The sequence below is a fragment of the Thamnophis elegans genome, chromosome 10 (assembly GCF_009769535.1).
Source record: "Thamnophis elegans isolate rThaEle1 chromosome 10, rThaEle1.pri, whole genome shotgun sequence".
NCBI lineage: Eukaryota > Metazoa > Chordata > Lepidosauria > Squamata > Colubridae > Thamnophis > Thamnophis elegans.
The window spans coordinates 25712179-25733369 of record NC_045550.1 but is presented as its reverse complement, the minus strand read 5'-3'; the positions used below and the strand labels follow the sequence as shown (position 1 = coordinate 25733369).

Here is a 21191-nt window from a genome sequence, read left to right as displayed (position 1 = left end):
AGGCCTCCCGGCGGCCCCAAACCCAGGCTGCGCCTGAGTCAAGGAGGCAGTGAAGTGGCTCAGCTACAGATGCCTTATGTGGCAGGAAAACAGCATAGAAATTGAGTAGGCCTAAAAAGGCCTGTAGTTCAGCTCTGTTAGTAGGTGCAGGGGCCTCCACGATGGCTTTGGTCTTGGCAGTCGTGGGGTGGATGCCGCTGCCATCAATGAGGAACCCAAGGAACTCTATCTGGGGAACCGCAATTTGGCACTTGTCTCTTTTGACTTTGAGTCCCACTTGTTGAAACTTCTGGAGAACCACCCGCAGGCGAGCCATGAGTTCTTCTAGGGAGGTTGCTGAGACGAGGACGTCGTCAAAATATGGGACGACGCCTCGGAGTCCTTGGAGCAGGCGCTCCATCAAACTTTGGAAAAGTCCTGGGGCGATGCTAACCCCAAACTGCAATCTGCGGCAGCGGAACACGCCCCGGTGTGTGATGATTGTCTGCGCTTCAGCTGCTTTGTCGTCCACCACCAGCTGTTGATACGCCTGGGCAAGGTCGAGCTTCGCGAAAACAGTCCCTTCGCCCAAGGTGTGTAGTAGGTGCTGAACCACTGGCACCGGGTATGCGTTGGATGGCAGAGCGCGGTTGATAGAGCAACGGTAGTCTGCACAAATCCTCATGCTGCCGTCTGGTTTGATTGGTAACACGATGGGTGTTTCCCATCGTGCATGGTCCACCGGCTCCAGGACGCCTTGAGCCACAAGCTTGTCCAGCTCGGCGTCCACTTTTGGTTTGAGAGCGATGGGGACTCGGCGTGGCTTCATTCGCACCAGCTGCACTGACGGGTCGAGGTTGAAAGACACAGGTGTGCCTGTGTATTTGCCTAAAGCGCCATCAAACACAGTAGGGAATTCGTTGACCAGGCAATCGAGGGCTGACGCGCTTAGATGGTGGATGCCGCTGATCTGCAGGCCCAGGGACTGGAACCAGTCGAGGCCGAGAAGACTGGGCAGCCGCCCCTCGACTATGATGAGGGGGAGCCGGCCGTCAAACCCCTTGAATTGCACTCTGACCTTGCGGGTGCCAATTACTGGAATCAGGTTGCCCTGATAGTCCCGTAATGTAAGGTTACAGTCTTGTAATTGGCGCTTTGACAGCTGCGGCAAAAGGCGCTTAATTGTGCTCCAAGACACTATAGAGGTTGCGGAACTGGTGTCTAGCTCCATCTCGCAGGGCTTCCCCTCCACAGTAACAGTTAGCTGGATCTTTTTCTGGAGATGGTGGCATGAGAGTCCCTGGTTGGAGTTGTGGAGGATGGCATGGCAGTCCATCCTAGCCTTCTTGGGGCCTTCCGTCCGGTTCCGAGGTTGCCGGGACCGATCGGCTTGGAATTCAAAGGAGGACATGGGCTGTGCGGCTCGGCACACCCGAGCGATGTGGCCCTTCCTGCCACACCGCTGGCAGAGGGCTTGCCTAATCTGCACTCAGCTCTCTCGTGGTTGCCTCCGCAACCACTACATGCAGATTTAGGGTCGCCCTTCCGCTGAGAGAAGCTCTTTTTGTTCGCCTCATGAAGGCGGTTAATGTCCTCCTCCGGGTTCTCGAGATCGGAATCATCGCTTTCAGTCTCCAGTAGACCGGTAGCTGTGTTAAACGTATTAGCAGGCTGCGCTGCTGTGGTAGACCGGCTCTTCGTGATGGTGGCTAGGGATGCCGCAGCCATTTCGGAAGCCCGAACCTCGTCAAAAGCGGTTTGGAAGGAGAGGTCTGCCTTGGTTAGCAATCGCTTCTGCAGTTTGAGGTCCCTGAGGCCACACACAAGGCAGTCGAGGAGAGCTTCATCGAGGTCTCGGAACTCACAGTGGAGGGCGGCCGATCGTAGGGCAGCAACGTAGGCGCTGACTGACTCTCCCTTGGCTTGGCTGCGTTGATGAAAAGCGTGCCGGCAGGCTATTTTGGACGGAGACGGGGCATAATGGCTCATCAGCTTCGCCATCAGAACGGGCCAAGGTACGGCCTTGATGGGTTCAGGAGCTGTGAGAGCTCTGGCAGTGTGGAAGACGTCCGTGCCGCAGAGGGACAAGAAAAAGGCGCATTTTCGTTCATCCGTCAGCTCGGTAAGATCGTGTGCGACCAAAAAACATTCAAAGCGAGCCGGGTAGGACTCCCATGTCTCAGAGCCATAGTTGAATGGCGCGAAGTTTAACGTGGCCATTCCTGTCAGGGACACAGCGATGTCTCGTCACGGCAGAATTAAAGTGCGGTTCTAGTGACTCAGCGAGTGACTTCAGCTGCTCGCACCTCAGTTTGGCAATCCCACCTTCGTTGCCAGTGGTGTGTACCAAGGACCTGTGGGTAGCCAGAAGAACTGAGGCGGAGACGGGAATAAAGGCTAACAAATTTTATTCCCTAACAAGTACAGGCTAACTTTTCAGAACCGGCTTCAGATAGGAACACGCGCTGATCGTTTGGACAGCTCCCTATTTATACAGGAGCTGTCAAATGATCAGCCAATCAGATATCGAGCGCTTCCCGCTTAAACTCTTTATTTTAGCGCATGCTCAGAACGTGACAATGGCTATCCAACTAGCAAAGCACTCTGGATAGCAAACAAATAAAAACACAATCCATAACAGTAAAAAAATGGCATAAAAATGAAGTAGCAAGAGCAGTTGAGGCCATTAAAACATTTTACAAAATAAAGCAGAGAGATCAAAGGTACATTAATACCATGACCACAGACCCTGGAGGAATAGCCAGATCTTTACAGCCCTGAGGAAGGACAGCAGGTGTACGACCATCCGTAACTCAAGATGAAGCCTGTTCCACAATACAAGTGCCCTGACCGAGAAGACACAGCTTTCAAGGAGCAACCACAAAGAATTGCTTCACTAACAGGCCTCAGACCATACCTATTTTGCTTGATTTACAGTTATGGGTAGACACATTTAGGGAGGTGGGCCCTGCAAGAAACCAAGCCCCATGCCATGTAGGGTTTTAAAGGTGGCAACCGCCACATTGTGGCTCAAAACCTACTGAGAGATCCATCAGCTCCTGAAGCCACAGAGATACATGAGGATGGTGTGGGAAATTGAGTACTTCCTGTGCTATTGCATTCTGGATCAGTTGAAGTGTCTGAATACTGTTCAAACATACAGCACATTGCAATAATCCACCAGAGGAATGACTAAGGCATTTGTGATCAAAATCAGTGCCTCCCAATCTAGGTATGAGTGCAACTGTTGCATAAGGTAAAATTGTACAAAGGGCCTCCTTGACATGTCCCAGACTTCATCAGTCATCTACAATGAACTGTTCAAATAGGTCTTTTAGCTTTGCAGTGGCATGGGGGGCAGTCCTCAAAAACTTCAAAGCTAACAGGAAGTTATCTATCGTAAGGACTGTTGACAACATCCCAAACTCCCATTCAGGTTGCCACTGTCCTGAGACAAAAAACAGATCTAATACATGACCCCAGTTGAGAATCATACCATCAGTGCAACAAAAGCAGAGTAAAGTCAAAAGAGACAACCAATTGTTTTACTTGTCATTCACATAATCAGAACTGCACCATTCAGCATACAGTAGAGTCAGAACAGAGACTATAAAGATATAATGGAAATTCAAAATGAGGGCAGCAAATTTAAGGTTGATGGAGTTTTCCATGATTCAGGGATGGGTGGATGGCACTTCATTACATCAGTGGGGAAAGGGGTAATACAGGTTAACTCTTAAATTCATGTTGGGTTTCCCGCCAGCATTCCAGCAAGCAAGCAAGCAAGCAAGCAAGCAAGCAAGCAAGCAAGCAAGCAAGCAAGCAAGCAAGCATGTATGTATGTAATTTGATTTGATTTGTTTGCCATCCTTCTTTTGTGACAGGTGTAATAAGTCCCAAACTCCAACTCCCACCCAATCCTTCCCTTTCTCTGCAAGGGATAATCGTGCAGACATCTGTTTTCTTCCATCTTCTAAATGTGCCATGGTATTCTTTAAATATCAAAATAACTTTCCTTAGCAGATGGCACTAAATATTGAATCTGAAGACAGAACCAAAGATTCCTTTAGATGTTCTTCTAGCTAATTAGGAAGGCTCTGCACTAGTCTCTGTTTGAAGTAAAGCCAGACTTCTGTAACACTGCAGGCATCACTGATGAGACTTCAAATCTGCTTGAAAAACAAATTAAGCTTCCAAGGATGTTGCTGGGCAATTTCCACCATGAGAAGTCTGGGGTTCTTCCTGCTACAGTAGCAAGGCTGTGTGAAAACAGAAGTTCTCCTTCATTCCATGCTACTAAAAATATTATTTAGATGTCTTCTTAGTTTCTGAGATTCTGAGAGGTAGATATGTTCCCATTGCAAATATGTGTGATTATGAGGGAACTGTATCCTATGCCCGTTACAGCAGACTTCAGAAATCTTGCATATTCCTACCATAATTCTGGTTATCAGTTATATTGACCATCAGGAAACACCACCTGGCCAGATTTTCTGGGATTCATCAGACATATGAAGCAAGTTGTTATTCTATTGAATTCAAACTGTGTTCAAAAGTGACCTTCACACTTCAGATGACTATACACAGTTTGATGCTGATGGAGCTTTGGGCATCACATAATGTAAATGATATAATATGATGGTCTGAACAATGAAACAATTGGTCCATTGCTGGGAGAAAGTGGCAAGAATGTGACAAGCAACAGGGAGAAAGCAGAACTACATAACTTCTTTTTTGCATCTGTCTTTACAAGAAGGGAAAAAACAGTCCAACCTATCAAAAACAGCACTACAAAAAAACAGATTCGGAACACAAGTTAAAATAGGGAAGAAAATGGTAAGTGAACACCTGTCTACCCTAGACAAGTTCAAATCACCAGGACTGGATAGATTACACCCCAAGGTTCTAAAGGAACTGGCAGATGAGATCTCAGAGCCACTGAATCTTTCAAAGATCCTGGCACACCGGGAAACTTCCAGAGGACTGGAAAAGAACTGATGTAGTTCCCATCTTAAAAAAAGGAAAAGAAATAGATTCAGGAACCTACAGACCTATCAGTCTGACCTCAATACCAGGGAAGATTCTGGAAAAGATAATCAAGAAATGAATCAGTGAACACCGAGAAGTAAACGAAGTAATAACCAAAAGCCAACATGGATTTGTCAAAAACAGATCATGCCAGACTAATATTATTGCATTCTTTGACAAAGTGACAAAATTAGTGGACCAAAAGAATACTGTTGATATAATTTACTTGGACTTCAGTAAGGCATTTGATAAAGTAGACCATAACCTACTACTAGATAAAGTAGAAAAATGTGGGTTAGACAGCATCATCACGATGGATTTGTAACTGGCTAACCAACCACACTCAACGTGTACTCCTCAATGGAACTGCATCTACATGAAGGGAAGTATGCAGTGGAGTTCCCCAAAGCTCTGTTTTAAGCCCAGTATTCTTCAACATCTTCATCATTGACTTGGACAAGGGGATAGATGGGAACTCATCAAATTTGCAGATGACACCAAACTGGCAGGAATAGCCAACACTCCAAAAGATTGGCTCAAGATACAGAAGGATCTTGACAGACTTGAACATTGGACACTATCTAATAAAATGAAATTCAATGGTGAAAAAAATAAGGTTCTACATTTAGGCAAGAAAAACAAAATGCACAGGTACAGTTTATGTGGTACCTTGCTCAATAGTAGTAACTGCGAGGGGGATCTTGGAGTCCTAGCGGACAACCATTTAAATAAGAGCCAGCAGTGTGCAGCAGTTGCCAGAGGAATAGAATCAAGATCACGTGAAGTGTTAATACCACTTTATAATGTCTTGGTAAGGCCACACTTGGAATACTGCATTAAGTTTTGGTCACCACGATGTAAAAAAGATGTGGAGACTCTAGAAAGAGTGCAGAGAAAAGCAACAAAGGCGATTAGAGGACTGGAGGCTAAAACATATGCAGAACGGTTGCAAGAACTAGGTATGTCTAGTTTGATGAAAAGAAGGACTAGGGGTGACATGATAGTAGTGTTCCAATATCTCAGGGGTTGCCACAAAGAAGAGGGAGTCAAACTATTCTCCAAAGGACCTGAGGGTACAACAAGAAGCAATGGGTGGAAACTGATCAAGGAGAGAAGCAACTTAGAACTAAGGAGAAATTTCCTGACAGAACAATTAATCAATGGAACAACTTGCCTCCAGAAGTTGTGAATGCTCCAACACTGAAAGTTTTTACGATGATGTTGGATAACCATTTGTCTGAAGTGGTATAGGGTTTCCTGCCTGAGCAAGGGGTTGGAGTAGAAGACCTCCAAGGTCCCTTCCAATTGTGTTAGTCTATTCTATTCTATTCTATTCTTGAAATATCTGGTTATATATGTTTGATGAATCCCCAAAGGATGAAATTGGTGCGTCCTAGTAGTTAATGTAAATGAAATCACTACACAGGATATATACACTGTGTAAAATTAGAGAAATGTCATACACATACACAGACCCCAAGAGGGAGAGTGGAAGGCCTTGTATGCAGGGGCATGACATAATCTAAAACTAGTTATCTGCTTTGAGAATTTAAGGGAAGGTAGACTACCTATTATTCCATTCTAATTATAGTTCTTTCATCACTTGAACATTTGGGAGTGCTATTTACACAATTATGAATCTTAAAAGATCATAGGGATTTATAATCACAGACATCTATTTTTGTTTGTTTTTACAGCAATGTTTAAACCTACCTTCGGATTGTTTCTACTTTGGTATAATCAATGTCTCATTAGAGAACTGATCCCCGTTTCGCATGTGTGTTATAGAGACTGGAAGGTTGCAACTCCATGAAGACTCTCTCCATAGTCAATGCTACCAGGTTTACTACTATTCATTTCTTTGAGCTTGGGGGGAAACAAAGCAGCTTAAATTCCTTCAGACGTGTCCCCATACAAGTAATCCATAATGCTCATGATATTAAATGCAATCTGCACAATCCTCTCCGTTAATTAAACTTCTCTTTCATAACTTTTGTGGTTCAATAAATTGTCACCAAATGTAAGAGGAGAAGGAGACAGCAGAAGGATCCACTTTCACGTTTTTGTTTTTGTTTTTTGCAGCTTCAAGAAAATTGAAGAAAGAAAATTGAGGGAAGCTGAGAGAATGGGAGGATAAAGCAGGAGTTGCAAATATTGGAGGGCAAAATAGACTAGCAGATTCCCCCCTCTTCCCTGAAGTTCTGATTGCCTCTGAAAAAAATTACCAAGTGTAATCTAAACTAATTTATAATTTTTAGATTAATCTGAAATGAGATTCAGATAAATACAAATGTGTGGTTCCGAGATAGGTTGCATCTTTTGTGTATTCACAAGTCACATTGTTGATAAAATTTCCACGTGGAAGATAATTTTCTTTCCTGGAATGATGACCTGGTTAGCTACATACCATCACAGGCAATTTGGACTGAAAGTTAAGAGAACATTGGATGATTAAGTTTTATGAAGCATTTTGTTCAAATGATTTACATAGCCCTGTATATCAACTAAACTATTTAAGTAGTCAGTCATGCACACATTTGAAATTATGATTCAGAATTATGATGCATGAAACAAGTAGCCATAGAGGTGGGAACTAATATGCTGTTTCTAAAGGTGATGGATAAAAAGAACAAAACACAGATAATTTCTTACTTGCCATTTATTGTTAGAAATCACCATGTAGAGACATATTGGGTTGAGTAATGACCAGATTCATGTGGCAAAAATGATACCCAACATATGGCATGAGGAGCAACTGCTCAAGGCATCTGGGTACATCTGGCCTAATGTCTATGCATCTGCCATAGCATCTGCAGTTCCAGTCCCAGAGAACAAGGTTTGCTCAATTTTCAATTCTTTTCTCACTTTCAGGGAAATCCAATTCTGAAATCAAGGTGATCTCCTGTTGTTAGTGAACCCTTAACATGGTTGCTGCTGAAGAGACCCTGTTTCATCTGGGAATCCAGTAGCCACATCTCCCATAATTTCTATTACCACAATCTCTGCAAGATGCCACACTGCTGGTTACTTATTGACCCTTCCAATCTCTTACGTCTCCTTCACTCTTGTGCCTCATGAGTACTTACAATAAGTATGAAAGTTAATGTGGCATCTTTCTGTCCCATCTGTAACTTGTATTTTTTTTTCTTATTTTTAAAGGTTCACATAAGCTATTATGTCCCTTTTTTTTGTTTTGTTTTCTCCCCCAACTTTTAGGAGAGGCTGTAGGCCTTGCCTTAATCATCATTCTACAGTGTATCCATAAGTGCCATGGATGAATGGCCAACAGCAATGACAGCAAGCAGGCGTAGTTGGCATGGCTCAGACTTTACTAGGAATGTGGGAAGCAGGTTCACCAAGCCAAGGAAGGGTGAGAGTCACAAGGGGAGCAATGGATAGAAACAGTGGGAAAACAGTTACTGATGCCGCAAGAACTATCCTACAGAAGCACCAGACAGGGGACTGATGCCGGCTATGGCATGATTGGCAATGTATCTTTATTAGCACCAGGGCTTTCAGCAGATGCCCCACCATGCCCCTGAGTAATGACAATGAGTTGCAGCAAAGTTTCTTAGGCCAGGCATTCAGTGAATAATAATGCCCTAGTGTGCACTCAACTTAAGACTCTCCCATCCTTAGATATGTGTACAATTTTATTCTTTGAGGCTTTCAGCATGCATATGCCTACCATATACAGAGACAGATGTGTAATAGGTGAAAAATTGGAAGTATTTAAGGATCTATTGTTTTTTGTTGGAGGTAGTGACAAACTTCATCCATGATTTGAATACTGATTCATTGGACAACCTGGCATCCTCTTCTTTTGATCTACCTTGTTTCACAAAGTGGCACCAAGAGACTCAAAGACGTGGCACTGAAGCACCAATACCTAGAGTTTCTTAAATATTTATAGGGCCCAAACAGCTATATACAGGATGAGAAAACATGCCACAAGGAACAACTTGTGCATACAAGTGATAAGGTGATGTTGCAAAACACCGGTGTTGGGGAGTAAGTTAAAAGCTATAGAGAAAAACACTTACTCTATTAGCTTTGGGGAAATAGTCTTTCTTGTGACTTTGTGTACCAACTTGGAGGCAGAGGCAGGATGAAGTCTGAATAGTTAGAGCTATAGTAGATATTTATATACATACTTAAAATATAGTTCTTGGGCTGGACTAAGTTAAGCAATAAATAAATCATTATCCCACCCCCCTCTACCCACAATGCACCTTTAAAGCTTAGAATATCTTTAGTGCTCTCCATAATTCCAGAATTGTACTGAAATCTTTTGGAGTTGGCCAGAATCAATGAGGTGCAGACTTCCAAATTTGGATGAAGTTATAGTCTTCAGTAGTATTCATGCTACTGTCCCAGACTAAGGAGCTGTTCCATTCTGTGGCTCTATATTCTTTTCTAGTGCCCTGAAAGAAATAGAGCATAAGGCAAGTTCTATGGTTTTCAAGAATAGAAGACATCCTAGCATCTGTGAAAAGACATGTTTTGGAAGTACCAGCACTGGAGGTATAGGAGAGAATACAGGCAACTGAAGTGGAAGCACTATGGACAACTGAATATTCAAAGCATATAGCATGCCTGAAGTTCAGGAAAGGAATATACATAGCACCCAAAGACAGGAGCTCAGGTAGCCTGTTAAAGAACTAGGCAGGAACTCTCAGTCATGGGCTTATAACTTGGTTTAAAAAAAATATCCTGTTTCTTCAGCCTACTCCATCCCAGCTCGCTATGCTGGGTTGCTATTTGCTGATCACTTGACTTCAGCTAGCAGTTGTAGCCGGTTCAGATAATAAGCCCATAGATTGAGGACAGAATTGGAGCAATAATCTATCTGGGAAAATCAGGTGCCATCATGTCTGCAGGAATTCCAATACAGGAAGTGCCAATATTTCAAGATATAAAGAATTCGGCCACAGAAATTGAACTCTTTCAGGGGTAACAGCCACTCAAGTCAAGGTCAGGAATCCTCTGGGATCCAGGATTTCACTGACCATTATAAATCCCAGGGGTGTCATGATACTCCTTGCTGGCATCCTGACCCCCCTGGGGGAGCTCAGAAACGGGTGCTCTGATAGCGCAGCCTGCGAATCTCAGAGACTCCATCGTCCCGGCAGTACAAGTCCCTGCCGGGACTTTGTGCCAGTCACCGGCCTCCTGCTCCCCCACCTCCCCCAGCACTGCTGGTGCTGCTGGTGCTGCCTGAGCTGGAACTGCTGCAACGATCTTCATAGATAGAAATCTCAATCTGAAAGCAAGAAGATAAGGACAACAAACAAATCCATGAAAATCCTGCTCCACCACACTCAGCTAAGGAGGCCCTCTCTCAAATATACTTTCTCTACTGCAGTGGTTCCCAAACTTGGCAACTTTAAGACTTGTGGAGCTGGCTGGAGAATTCTGGGAGTTGAAGTTCACAAGTCTTAAAGTTGCCAAGTTTGGGAACCACTGCTCTACTGGAACTCAGCAGGTCAGATTGTTGTTGGCTAAGCAGGTATGGAGACATTATGTCATTCATGCAACTGTACTGTTTTTACACACACACACACAAACATCTTTTTGGTTTTTGAGAGAGATGGGGAAGGTAGGGGGGAGAGAGATATGACCTTACCTCTTTTTTGTTCCCAAATCAAGCTACTGGTTGCTGTCTGTTCACATACATATCATAGCCAAATCCCAAGTTGGCAATCCAGTGCATAGTTAAGTCTTCAGTCAATATGGAGTCCATCTTCTTTTGCCCAGCTCTTCTGTAGGGCAGATAACCAGGAAGAGCTACGGTACTACTGTAGCCTGTCCACTTCCTAAGAACTCAACTTCTGAATTCCTATAACATATTTGGAATCTTAGCAGCTCCATGCACAGAGTATGCTAACCTTAGCTTTAATTTTGTTGCAAGCTCTGAAAACAGCTTAACTTCAACACCCAATTTAAATGCATTTTTCCTGGGAGAGATGAGCCATGTGGGATAACAATAATGAACTCAAAACAATGTAAAATTTACTTAATACTTCATTTCCCTTCATGGTAAAGTTAGGTGATAGCTACTCAGATCAAGTGTGCATTGTGCAAAAATGTACAGTGTATGTTTTATCTGACATCTATTGTTAAAGGTGGACTTGAATCAAGTTCTCCCCATTCCTAGACCATTACAGTACATCAGTGGTTCCCAAACTTGGCAACTTTAAGACTTGTGGACTTCAACTCCCAGAATTCTCCAGCCAGCAGAGCTTAAAGTTGCCAAGTTTGGGAACCACTGCAGTACATCATTGTTGCACTCATGAAGTCATGTATTGTATCCTGTTGTGAATGTGAGACCCTTTGGGAATCACTATCATTATCATTTAAAAAATTGAAAAATAAATAATATCCACATGATTCCAAATCTCAGTAGGGATAGGAAAATAATAGTGCAGGTTATAAGGTGTGTCTATAGCATAAATCAGAACTAGCTACCTAGTTTTGGGCAGTAATGTATTCTATTTTCATCCCTGGCATCAACCAAGAAGGATACAACTCTCATGCCCCGCTCCACCGGGTCAGTCAGCAGAAGTCCTCGTGGAGCATAAATCTTCTCATTCTGCTCCTGGATATACTTGGAAATTTTCTTCAGAACCTGAAGAAATAATTAGTGAACCAATCAGAACCAGATTAGTACCAGTTTCATGTTCCCAGATAACACATAGCACAAAGTTGAGAAGAAAGTTATTAAACAAGTTCCAAGTACTCTTAGAAATTGTGCATTATTATAAAAATGAACAAATAATAATAATCCTGGCTCACTGTTAATTGCACTTATTTATGGAAACATCTACTCCTGGAAACACCAAACCTGAAGTAGTCAGCAGCAGCCTGAAGATGACGAATGTGACTTCGTCGAAACGTCGCCAAGACATCTCCAATTCTACGCGGGAGAAAACCCGAACAACTAGAGACCTACATATATATATATATATATATATATATATATATATATATATATATATATATATATATATATATATATATATATATATATATATAAGCTTTCGGACTCATGCTGGAGCCCATCGTTAGGGAACTTTTTTCTGAGGAGAATATATATACATATTTCAATATTTGAATTGGACAAGTGTATATACAATTGTAATTGTGTATTGTTATAATCATGTATCATTTTAATATGTATTTCTTTCTTTTATTAGAGCACTATTTATCTATGTAACTCCATTAATTTTATCCTTGTTTTTGGCTCTTTTTTCCTCTTAATTAAAAAGCAATAAAAACATCAATTTTAAAAAAGCCTTGAAAAAGAACCCTGAGTTATATAATTAGAGAGAGATTACATGATATGCAGTGCAAATGAGGGCAAATTGCTTGGCCACTGCATGTTATTTCAGTAACTTGTAAAATTAAAATAGTTAGCTTGATATTGTTTTCCCTACTTTGGGAGCCCTTAATACAGTATAATAAACACTTATGATATGGACTATTGTAAATCTTCTCTTATGTCTCCAAACCTTCTCATAGTGGGTCTCCATGCAAAGGAAGATGAAATAGGCTGTTGCACAGGCCAGACATCCCTCCAGATAAGAGCTGCCCCCAATTTTCTCAGCCTCCGCATAGAAATTGTTCAGTGTCTTCACAGTTTCCTCAAAAAATTGCCGCTCAATCTTTGGGAGGGAAAGAGAAAGGAAACCACATAATAGTGATGTGCAGCATGTCATTTTTATGACTATGGCGTTCTCCTTTATGGAAATGCCAAAAGGCGGAACAGAGACATTGCCAAATCAAAATAAGATATGTTGTAAGAAATATCCATTTATGTGCGAACATTTTTTTTTAAAGAAATGACTCTGCTACTGTATAGTTAATGTGTGATTGGTCCAGTTAACAGGTTAGGAAAAATCCTTCAAAGTGTCAGATTTATTCACAACTCCTCAGATGCTCAATCCAACCCCTTCGCACTCTGTTACTAGCTAACAGTAGAACCTAAAGGACTCAATGCGGGTTAGGTAAGAACATTTTTACACACTCCGTCTGTGCAAAAGAACAGCTATGACAGAATGCAGAAATACAACCTTGTATGAATGGGTGGGTGAATATGCCCAGGAATTAAATCCTAAGACTCTTCTGTAGCAACAAACATTTTGTTGTTCTTTTTCTCAGACAGGAATGTGGAGGAGAACTGCATCCTCCTTACATAACAGTCCTGTCTAGTCTGAAATTCTTTGGTTCCTACTTTGCTACTTCAGCCCCTCCACAAAAAAGTACACCTACAGTAAATTCAGTGGGGCCTGGAAGTGTCTCTTTGTTGGAGCTGCTCCATTCCTTTGCAACAGCTTCCCAACTGAAATTGGGGGAGGGGAAGTAGCATCCTAGTAGCCTTCCAGAAGGCCCCAAAGAGATGACTCTTTCCCCAGGTATTGAGGTAGGGTGGAGTTGATTCAAGTGGTTTAATTTTATAGGTGATTATGGTCCCTTGGTGGGAAAAAATTTAATGTGCTTTAATAGGTTGAGTTGCCTAGGTGAAGTAGGCAGCATATAAGTTCTTTAAATAAATAAAATAAGGAAGTCACTGAAACATTCATAGAATGTTAATGGGACATCATAGCTTAATCTGAGCTCTAGTCTACTCATTGGTTTGATATAAAAGTTTGCGATAGTGTGTGAGCCAGGAGAACCATATGAAATAACAGATTGTACCCGACTGTCCAGTTCAGGAGGGAATTTGGTCTGGAATTGACAGATAGTCCCATCACTGTAGTCTCGCTGTATAAAAACTTTGGTAGCCAATGAAGCACTCCTCTGCAGTTCTTGGAGATTGTGGACCTGAAGAAAATTGAAATCAGGAAGTTACAACATGGGGAAATCTTCCTATACACTAGAGCTGATAGGAGCTCACATTGTATCCTGATACTTGCAGATCAAGCGCATGGACTTTTTTCATTCCTGGATTGCTCTATGCTTCACTTTGTACTTTTCTTCATTTTCATTCAGAGACAACACATAATTCTCTCTTAATCGCATTGCATGCTAAAGTTCTCCCCAAGATAAATTAGACACTGGTAGGTTGTTTTGTTTGCCGTCTTAGGGCGTAAATGTTAAAGAGTAAGTGTACAGGTCCAGGGGAAACATGCTGTTCTATAACATAGTAAGGGAGCAAATGCAATGCACTCAGCTTCACAAAAGAGTACAGGTGTTAAAGACATCTTAAAGCATTTAATCTTATACATTTCAATTGTTTAATTAACCATTTAAGAATCACCAGTTGTACTTGTAGCTACTGGAAAGCTATTTAATTATCAGGATTGTTTAAGAAAAAATATAAATGGCCTAAGTAGACTTAATGATTTCTGCTTCCGTGGAGATTCACACCATCAGCCCCACTAAGGATCATTCAACTATGTATGTACGTAGTTACTGATCATTGTATATATTGTAATAGGAACAATTGGAACTATCACCAATATCTGCATTAAAATGCATATTAATGAGATATGGATAGGATGCTGAAATTGTTTTTAGATAATGTTTCATGAGTCATTTTGGCACCATCTTCAAAGTGGAATTTATTTTCATATAAGCTTTCAGATGGTTATCTGCAGGTGCTTCTAAGTATACTGTACATTTCAGTTAAAAATTGAATTTGTGTATTTTAAATGAAAAATATTACCTTATTACCTAATTATTTAGATAAATATCTTCTTAATTAATCAAAGTATAATGAAAATAGTCAAACAGATTAATTATACATTTCCAGGCTACTCCCTCCCAAAACATTAAAGGATCTTTTATGAGGTAGAAATACAGAAAACCAATATTCCACTATTCCTTAATTTTAGTTCTCCAAGCCCACCCCATTCAAATAGAATGGTCCAATTTCAGTTCTGATTCAGTTCTAATCATAGAGCATGTCAAGCTGAAAGAAGATGTTTTCCTCAAGTCACCCAGTAAGCATCACGTTTAAATGGTGATATAACTGGATTTCAATCTCAATTATTTATATTTGAGTCCAATGTAAAAATCATGTTTTCACAACACACTGAAATATGCATTAGCTATCTACACTTAGACTAATATATGGTTATTAAGACGAGAGGGGGTTCTTTTGCTAACTAAGGTCACAAAATAGAAAATAATTTAAATTAGCAAGCTGAATGAAGATGTTCTAGCATGTTACCAAAGATGATATGTTATTGGATATTTCACATTTAAAAAAATATATTTTTGTCTCTGTAGTTGTACATCTAATAGCCTTCAAGTGATTACAACATGTTGAAATACATTCACAATTAAACAGGACAAGCCTAAATCAATAGGATTATTTCCTTTTCCCATCCATAGAGGGAAACCTCTGCATTGTAAGAGCTCACTTAATAAACATCTCCTTATAAGATTCAGTTTCTTAGCCTGTGGTTGCATTAAAAGCATTGAGTTGATTAAGGTTGTGGATGATATCAAACTTGGAGCAGTTGCAATATGATTTGAAAATAGGATGCATTGAATTTTATATGAATTTTATATAAAATGCATTAGCATTACCATGACATGATGGCTATTTAATCAATTCATGGTGGGCAGTTTAAGAAATATTAGTGTTGAAGACTCAGTGCTGCTGCCTTTAAGTTTATTTCTTACATTATATGGTGCTTGACTCTAAGAGTTGAAATGGTTCAAAATGAAATAGCAGGTTATGACATCATAATGTTAGACAAAAAATGGGCCAGGAAAGCTGTTTTTATATTCTTAAAGATCCAACAAGTTTTATTAGTTTAAATATGAGATCATCTAATTTGATAAAACTTCCTAAGTATTTAGAAAACTAATAGATGTACTGAACGTGAAGGTAACCCTTGGACCCAGTATTTATCTTATTCTGTGTTTAAATGGAAATCTTACAAGAACAGAAGTCCCAAAGGTGCTTTTTCAAGAGGCAGCTGGACTTTCTGGTGCCCAGTTGCCTCTTGAAAAAGCACCTTTGGGACAACCATGACCTGGATGACTGAGAATCTCCATAGACACCCAAGAGCAGAAATTGAAGATTGAAATTACTTTAGGAGTGGAAGAAATTTGAAGTTAGATAACTATAAAAACAAGTATCTACAGTATTATTTTGCCAATGTGTATGTGTGCGAGAGAGCGGGGGGAGGAGGAAGGGAGGGAGAATGAATTTATGTACTTATGTACTTTCTTTATTTCATGGTCTAAGGATATCTCACTGAGATATCCTTAGGACTTGTGAGATATCCTGAGATACCTCACAAGTCCTTTGTGCTTCCTGCCACCCGCCCTTCCATGCCCTCAGGAACTGCTACCCTTCCCCTAGCAACAAGCAAGCTTTTAGCTATTTGTGATCTGACTCAGATTAATTCTCCTGTTTAGGGACACATCTTTTATTGACAAACATGATTTTACTAGTTAAAATTGGAACATGGGAAATATGGGACAAGAGCAATAATGATTGTGAAAAAAATCACTGAAGGATGGGATTCTTGATAAGGGCTGACTTTGAAAGAGTTTTGAAACCAGAATATACCACCATTAGAGAAAACACTTCATAATTTATTTCCCTTCTACTCCTACTGCATTTTTAACCTTATCTTAACCCAAAAAATATTTCATATTATGGACTTGCCTCTGAGTCCATAATTGATTAATCTGAATAATGGAACATCCATTTATTCTAGAAAAGCATAGCTCTTGTATCTCTTTCTTCCCTGTTCACAAAAGGTATAACTGAAACTAAATCCAAAGCATCAGTCATAAGACAGGTCCAACCTTGTTCTCTCAAGATTCATAACACCACAATAACTATCATCCTACAAGCATGGCTATTGACTGGGCTGCTAGCACAGTCCAACTGAGGAGTCTCCCACGGGCTTCTGGTTTTCTGTCTATGGGTGTCTCCCATGTGTTCAGGGAAATCCATTGATTCACTGCTGAGCAAAGGACCACCTGCTCCTCTTAACAATTGTCTGCCTTGGGGGTGGTGGGGGTGGAAATCAGACAATTAACTTTGGAGTGAGTGATGGTATTCTTAGCCCTCAAAGACCATCGGGTATTTTTTTACTTCTTTTCTTTCTTTCCTGTACAATTGCTGCAAAAAAACAAACTCGGGAAATGCAAGCAATCTTCAGCACAACAAACCAAGGAACATGAGGCTACAACAACCAATAACAGCTAACATTAGGGTGCCTGGTTTAAAGCTTCCTGCAGCATCAGAGAAAACAAGCACAACCCAGGAAAATCTGACTGCAGCTCCAACGATTCGGCAGAGCCACAGCCTCCAGAAGATGTGTGTTCTACCTTGCCGGCGTTGCTCACCTCAGTTGCCATGTTTCACCAACGTGGCTCAGTGCTGTTCCTCCACAGGGGAGACAAGCTGTGACGATAGCAATTCGGTGAGGAAGAAGACTGCTTTCCCAGAAAAGGCGCTGTCCCTGGTGTTGTAGTCAGAGGAAGCGCTGCCAGCGGGGGCGAAATTCAGTCTGCTGCGCTGTGGTGGCGCCTGCGGTGGGAAATAGACGCAGAGCGGGTGGTTGCTATCCTTGGTCCTGAAACTTGCTATTTGAAAAACAGGAACTGGAGGCCAGCATCTCATCTAGCGTTGACGACCATTTCCCAAGCTGATCCCTCAGTTGGTAGCTCAGCTTCCTTGCACAGGCTGGCTCAGTTAGTGGCATCATAAGGGGAGGGGATCAACAGCTTTAAGTGGGAGCTGCACCCCCCCCTCCTCTGCATCCCCATGTTGGAAGGACAAGATCCAGCTCAAACTCAGGGGAGGGACTGTGAGAGGCGGAGCTGCCAGAGCTAGGAAAAGAACTCAGCTGACGTTCATTTCCTGCTTGTCTTTTGCAGGAGCTTGCAAGCAAACAAGCAAGCTGCTTGGCAGCACTTTTCACCCTTATATTTCTGAGGCTTTGAACTGCAGTGTTTCTCTGGAAAGTGCCGAGACTGCTCCCACTTCCAGAACTCTTTTTTGATCTGGTGAAAGCCCAACAGCAGCTGTCGCATAGCTGTCCTCAGGGCCAAAGAAGAACTGTTTTTTTTTTAAAAAAAAGTCAGATTGATTAATTTGCTGTGCTAATGTAAATCTAAGATATAGTTTCTTAAATTTTACAGAGAAACAGTAAAGAGACCAGCATTCCATAACACAAGGCAATTAATTCCATGGTCTATATTAATTAATCAAATTTAGTTATTTTAATGCCTTTGCTTAGTTTGCATAATTCTGCAGAGAGTGGATTGGAATAACAGTAGTGTGTGATAGTGTAGACTCTTTTCCTTAAACTTCATTATAACCTCCATATGGCTTTGGAATTCTCATCAGTTACGTATCTGATGTTTTCTAGGTCTTATTTTCACATGAAAAGGCTTCCCCCCACTCTTTGAACATGAAAACGGAGGTTCTCAGGAAATGGAAATCTGCATTCAATCTCATACTTATGCCCTGCAATTGTTTAGTATCAGAAGCTTTACATACTTCTTTCTGTCTATTTTCATCTTCTGTCTAGTTAAGCAATTCGTTTTGTTCCCTCACAGTCACTGAACTGTTTAAATTATTGTGACCTCTGTTATAAAAAGATAGGATGCTCTTGAAAGCTCTAAAATCTCATTGCTGTTTGACTAATCAGGGTTGGGCATCATTATTAATATATAAGCTAGACATGCATCTCATTAGGAGTTCTGCTTCCATCTTGTCTAGCAAGTGAATAGTGCCAAAGAAAAGCTTTAGAATTTTCTATGCCTGGAGGCTTCCTTCAACATTTGTGAAGAGGAGGAAGGGAGAACAACTGTAGGCAAGGCAAAGGGAGGCTTTACTGTACATGTCAATAAGGCTTCGGTTTTCTGTTTTTCTCTAGATGAAAAAGAAGCATTGCTTATTTTAAATCTGTTAAACTTAATTTAGAAGTATGCTATGTTTTTTATGCATTTCCTGCCTTAAAACAGCAAAAAATGGAGGCTCTGATTTGTAGCAATTATAGTCAAAGAACTCAAAATAGGGCATACTTCATTGCAGCTGCTATTATAGAATGTAGAGAAGCTGCTTATGACCCTGGGCCCACATGTTGCTTACAGTGACTATTATGTATTGGATTTGTTATTTTTAACTTTCTTTTTATTTGCTGTGCTGTGAACTTTGCTCTAAAACTGCTTTTCTATTTCTTTTGTTCTGTTGATCCTATTTTATAAAAGACTATCAAGTTATGGTAGACCTGCAGGCTAGTCTGGGAAGCAAAGGCAATGATCCTTGCTGTTGCCAAGAAAACAGCAGAAGAAATAAGTCTGGACTTTAAAAACATATTCAGATCACAATCTGGAAAGAAAGAGATAGGATGGTTGGGACTGCCTGAGCTAGGGAAGGTGGATAGTAGACATTACAATGGTGTCATATGCAGCATATGCACATTAGCATGAATAATGTCATTTATGCCAGTCATATCATGGTGCAAAGTGTCAGATGTAATTTCTGCCAATTGTATGGTGACATTATGATGCATGTTGCATCCCTCACACTCCTTATCCCTGTGAATGCTCTAAGAAAAAAGCAGGTCTGGGAACAGCACAGGGAAAGGATGTATGTTTTAATTATGAAGCAATGATTAAACACTTTGTTGCGATGGGCCCTGTGGACAGTGCACACTGAATAGGAATGTAGAATGAGAAAGGAAAATTCTTATATTAATTGTGATTTTTATATCTTAAATCACTGTGTTATAGTTCGGTAAGAAATAAATCTTTCTGCAGCTCAGATTACAAAGCTGAACACAGAGGACTTTTCTTTGGCGCTTACCATTTTCCTAAAGATGTGACTGTTTAAAAACAAGTTTCACTGTACAACGTAAGCTGCCTTTGGTAAGGAAATATGCCTCACAAATCAGTGGCCCCATGTGAAAAAGGAAATCTACCAGCAACAGTTTCTTATAGCACAAAGTTATGCCTACGTCCTGGGCTCAAGCCACACTATTTAGTTTATAGATGCTACTACAAGGCATACTTCATTGCAGCTGCTATTATAGAATGTAGAGAAGGAATCTTACATAGCTACAGAATAACCAATAATGCAGCAGACATTGGAACTCTATTAAAGAATAAGGGCAATGAGGGTTGCTACTTTGTAAAATGTGATTGGCTGGTATGTGCTTCCATGTGTTCCAGAAATTGAAATAATTGGGTTACTTTGGATAACCTGGTTTAATCAGCGTGTTGTGCCAATGCACCACCAAAAGCTACTTGGTCCCTCCTTTTCTCTTTCTGCAACTGTCTCATAGACCAACCCAGTACATCTATTCCTGTGCCACATGTCTGTCATTCCATTCATGTTGTTAACCACAAGTCTTCTCCAGCTGGCAGAAAGGGATATGGTGTGGTTTCTATAGCAACACTTCTGCCTTTGGATCCATGAATAAGATATTCCCATTAACAAATTCACCATGGTCTGCAACTCCTTTCTTGAAGCAGAAATTTTGTTCCATCATTTTATTTCTGAGATATTTTTTTCTACAGGAGGAAAAATAAATGATTTGTACACTATGCCCCAGGTATCTATACTTCCTAGCACCTTACTTGTTATAGTGAAACATCACTACATGGAGAAGAAAAAGGAACCTATTCATGATGGTTAAGGGCTGCACAGTATCTGGGACTGTATTGCTATCTCAGTGCTATCCTCTCCATCCAAACATAGCATTTGGCAAAGTGCCAAATGAAACATCTCATCAGCAAGATGGAATTTCTATAGCGTATGGTACGTCGCCTTTAAACTTTTCATTTTCAGCCTGTTATACTATAAAATAACTCAGAAGACAAATTTGGCAGAGCTGAACCTAACCTTTTCTTTCAAGCAGATATCTGAAATACACACCGGATCAGCACGATCACTCAGGATTAAATGTTGGACAAAGTATGTTTTATCAGCAACTGACCTGTTTTCTAAGTTGGAGAAGCCACAATCATTGCCACCTTGACTTCCTCGATTAGGCTATAACCTGAAAGGAAATGAAGCATAATCATCAATCTACTTCTCTTTTTTTTCATGGCCCAAGATGAATTTTCTTGTTTATTTAGAAACATATCTGTCCATTGTATACATGATTATCCTATTCAGCTCACAATAATAACCAATAAAAGCAGAATAAAACCAACCAGATCATATTTCTCCATCACAGTGCTGCAATATTCCATTAGCT

At 40.9% G+C, this 21191-nt stretch overlaps 1 protein-coding gene across 1 annotated transcript; it reads right to left on the bottom strand.

Moving 5' to 3' along the window:
• Positions 1-10168: 10168 nt before the first annotated feature.
• Positions 10169-17337, bottom strand: GOLGA7B (golgin A7 family member B). Its single transcript, XM_032224769.1, has 5 exons — positions 17326-17337; positions 13705-13830; positions 12519-12671; positions 11534-11635; positions 10169-10270 (listed from the first exon to the last, which is right to left on the bottom strand). The coding sequence occupies exons 1-5, from the start codon at positions 17335-17337 to the stop codon at positions 10169-10171; spliced, it is 495 nt and encodes a 164-aa protein (XP_032080660.1).
• Positions 17338-21191: the final 3854 nt, after the last annotated feature.

Excerpts from the sequence above, each read along its gene's own strand:
- GOLGA7B (XM_032224769.1), bottom strand. Across the intron at positions 11,636-12,518 it reads TGGAGACCCACTATGAGAAG|GTTCTGAAGAAAATTTCCAA; the intron begins GTTTGGAGACAT and ends TTATTTCTTCAG. Across the intron at positions 10,271-11,533 it reads TGGAGCGGGGCATGAGAGTT|ATTGAGATTTCTATCTATGA; the intron begins GTATCCTTCTTG and ends TCTTGCTTTCAG.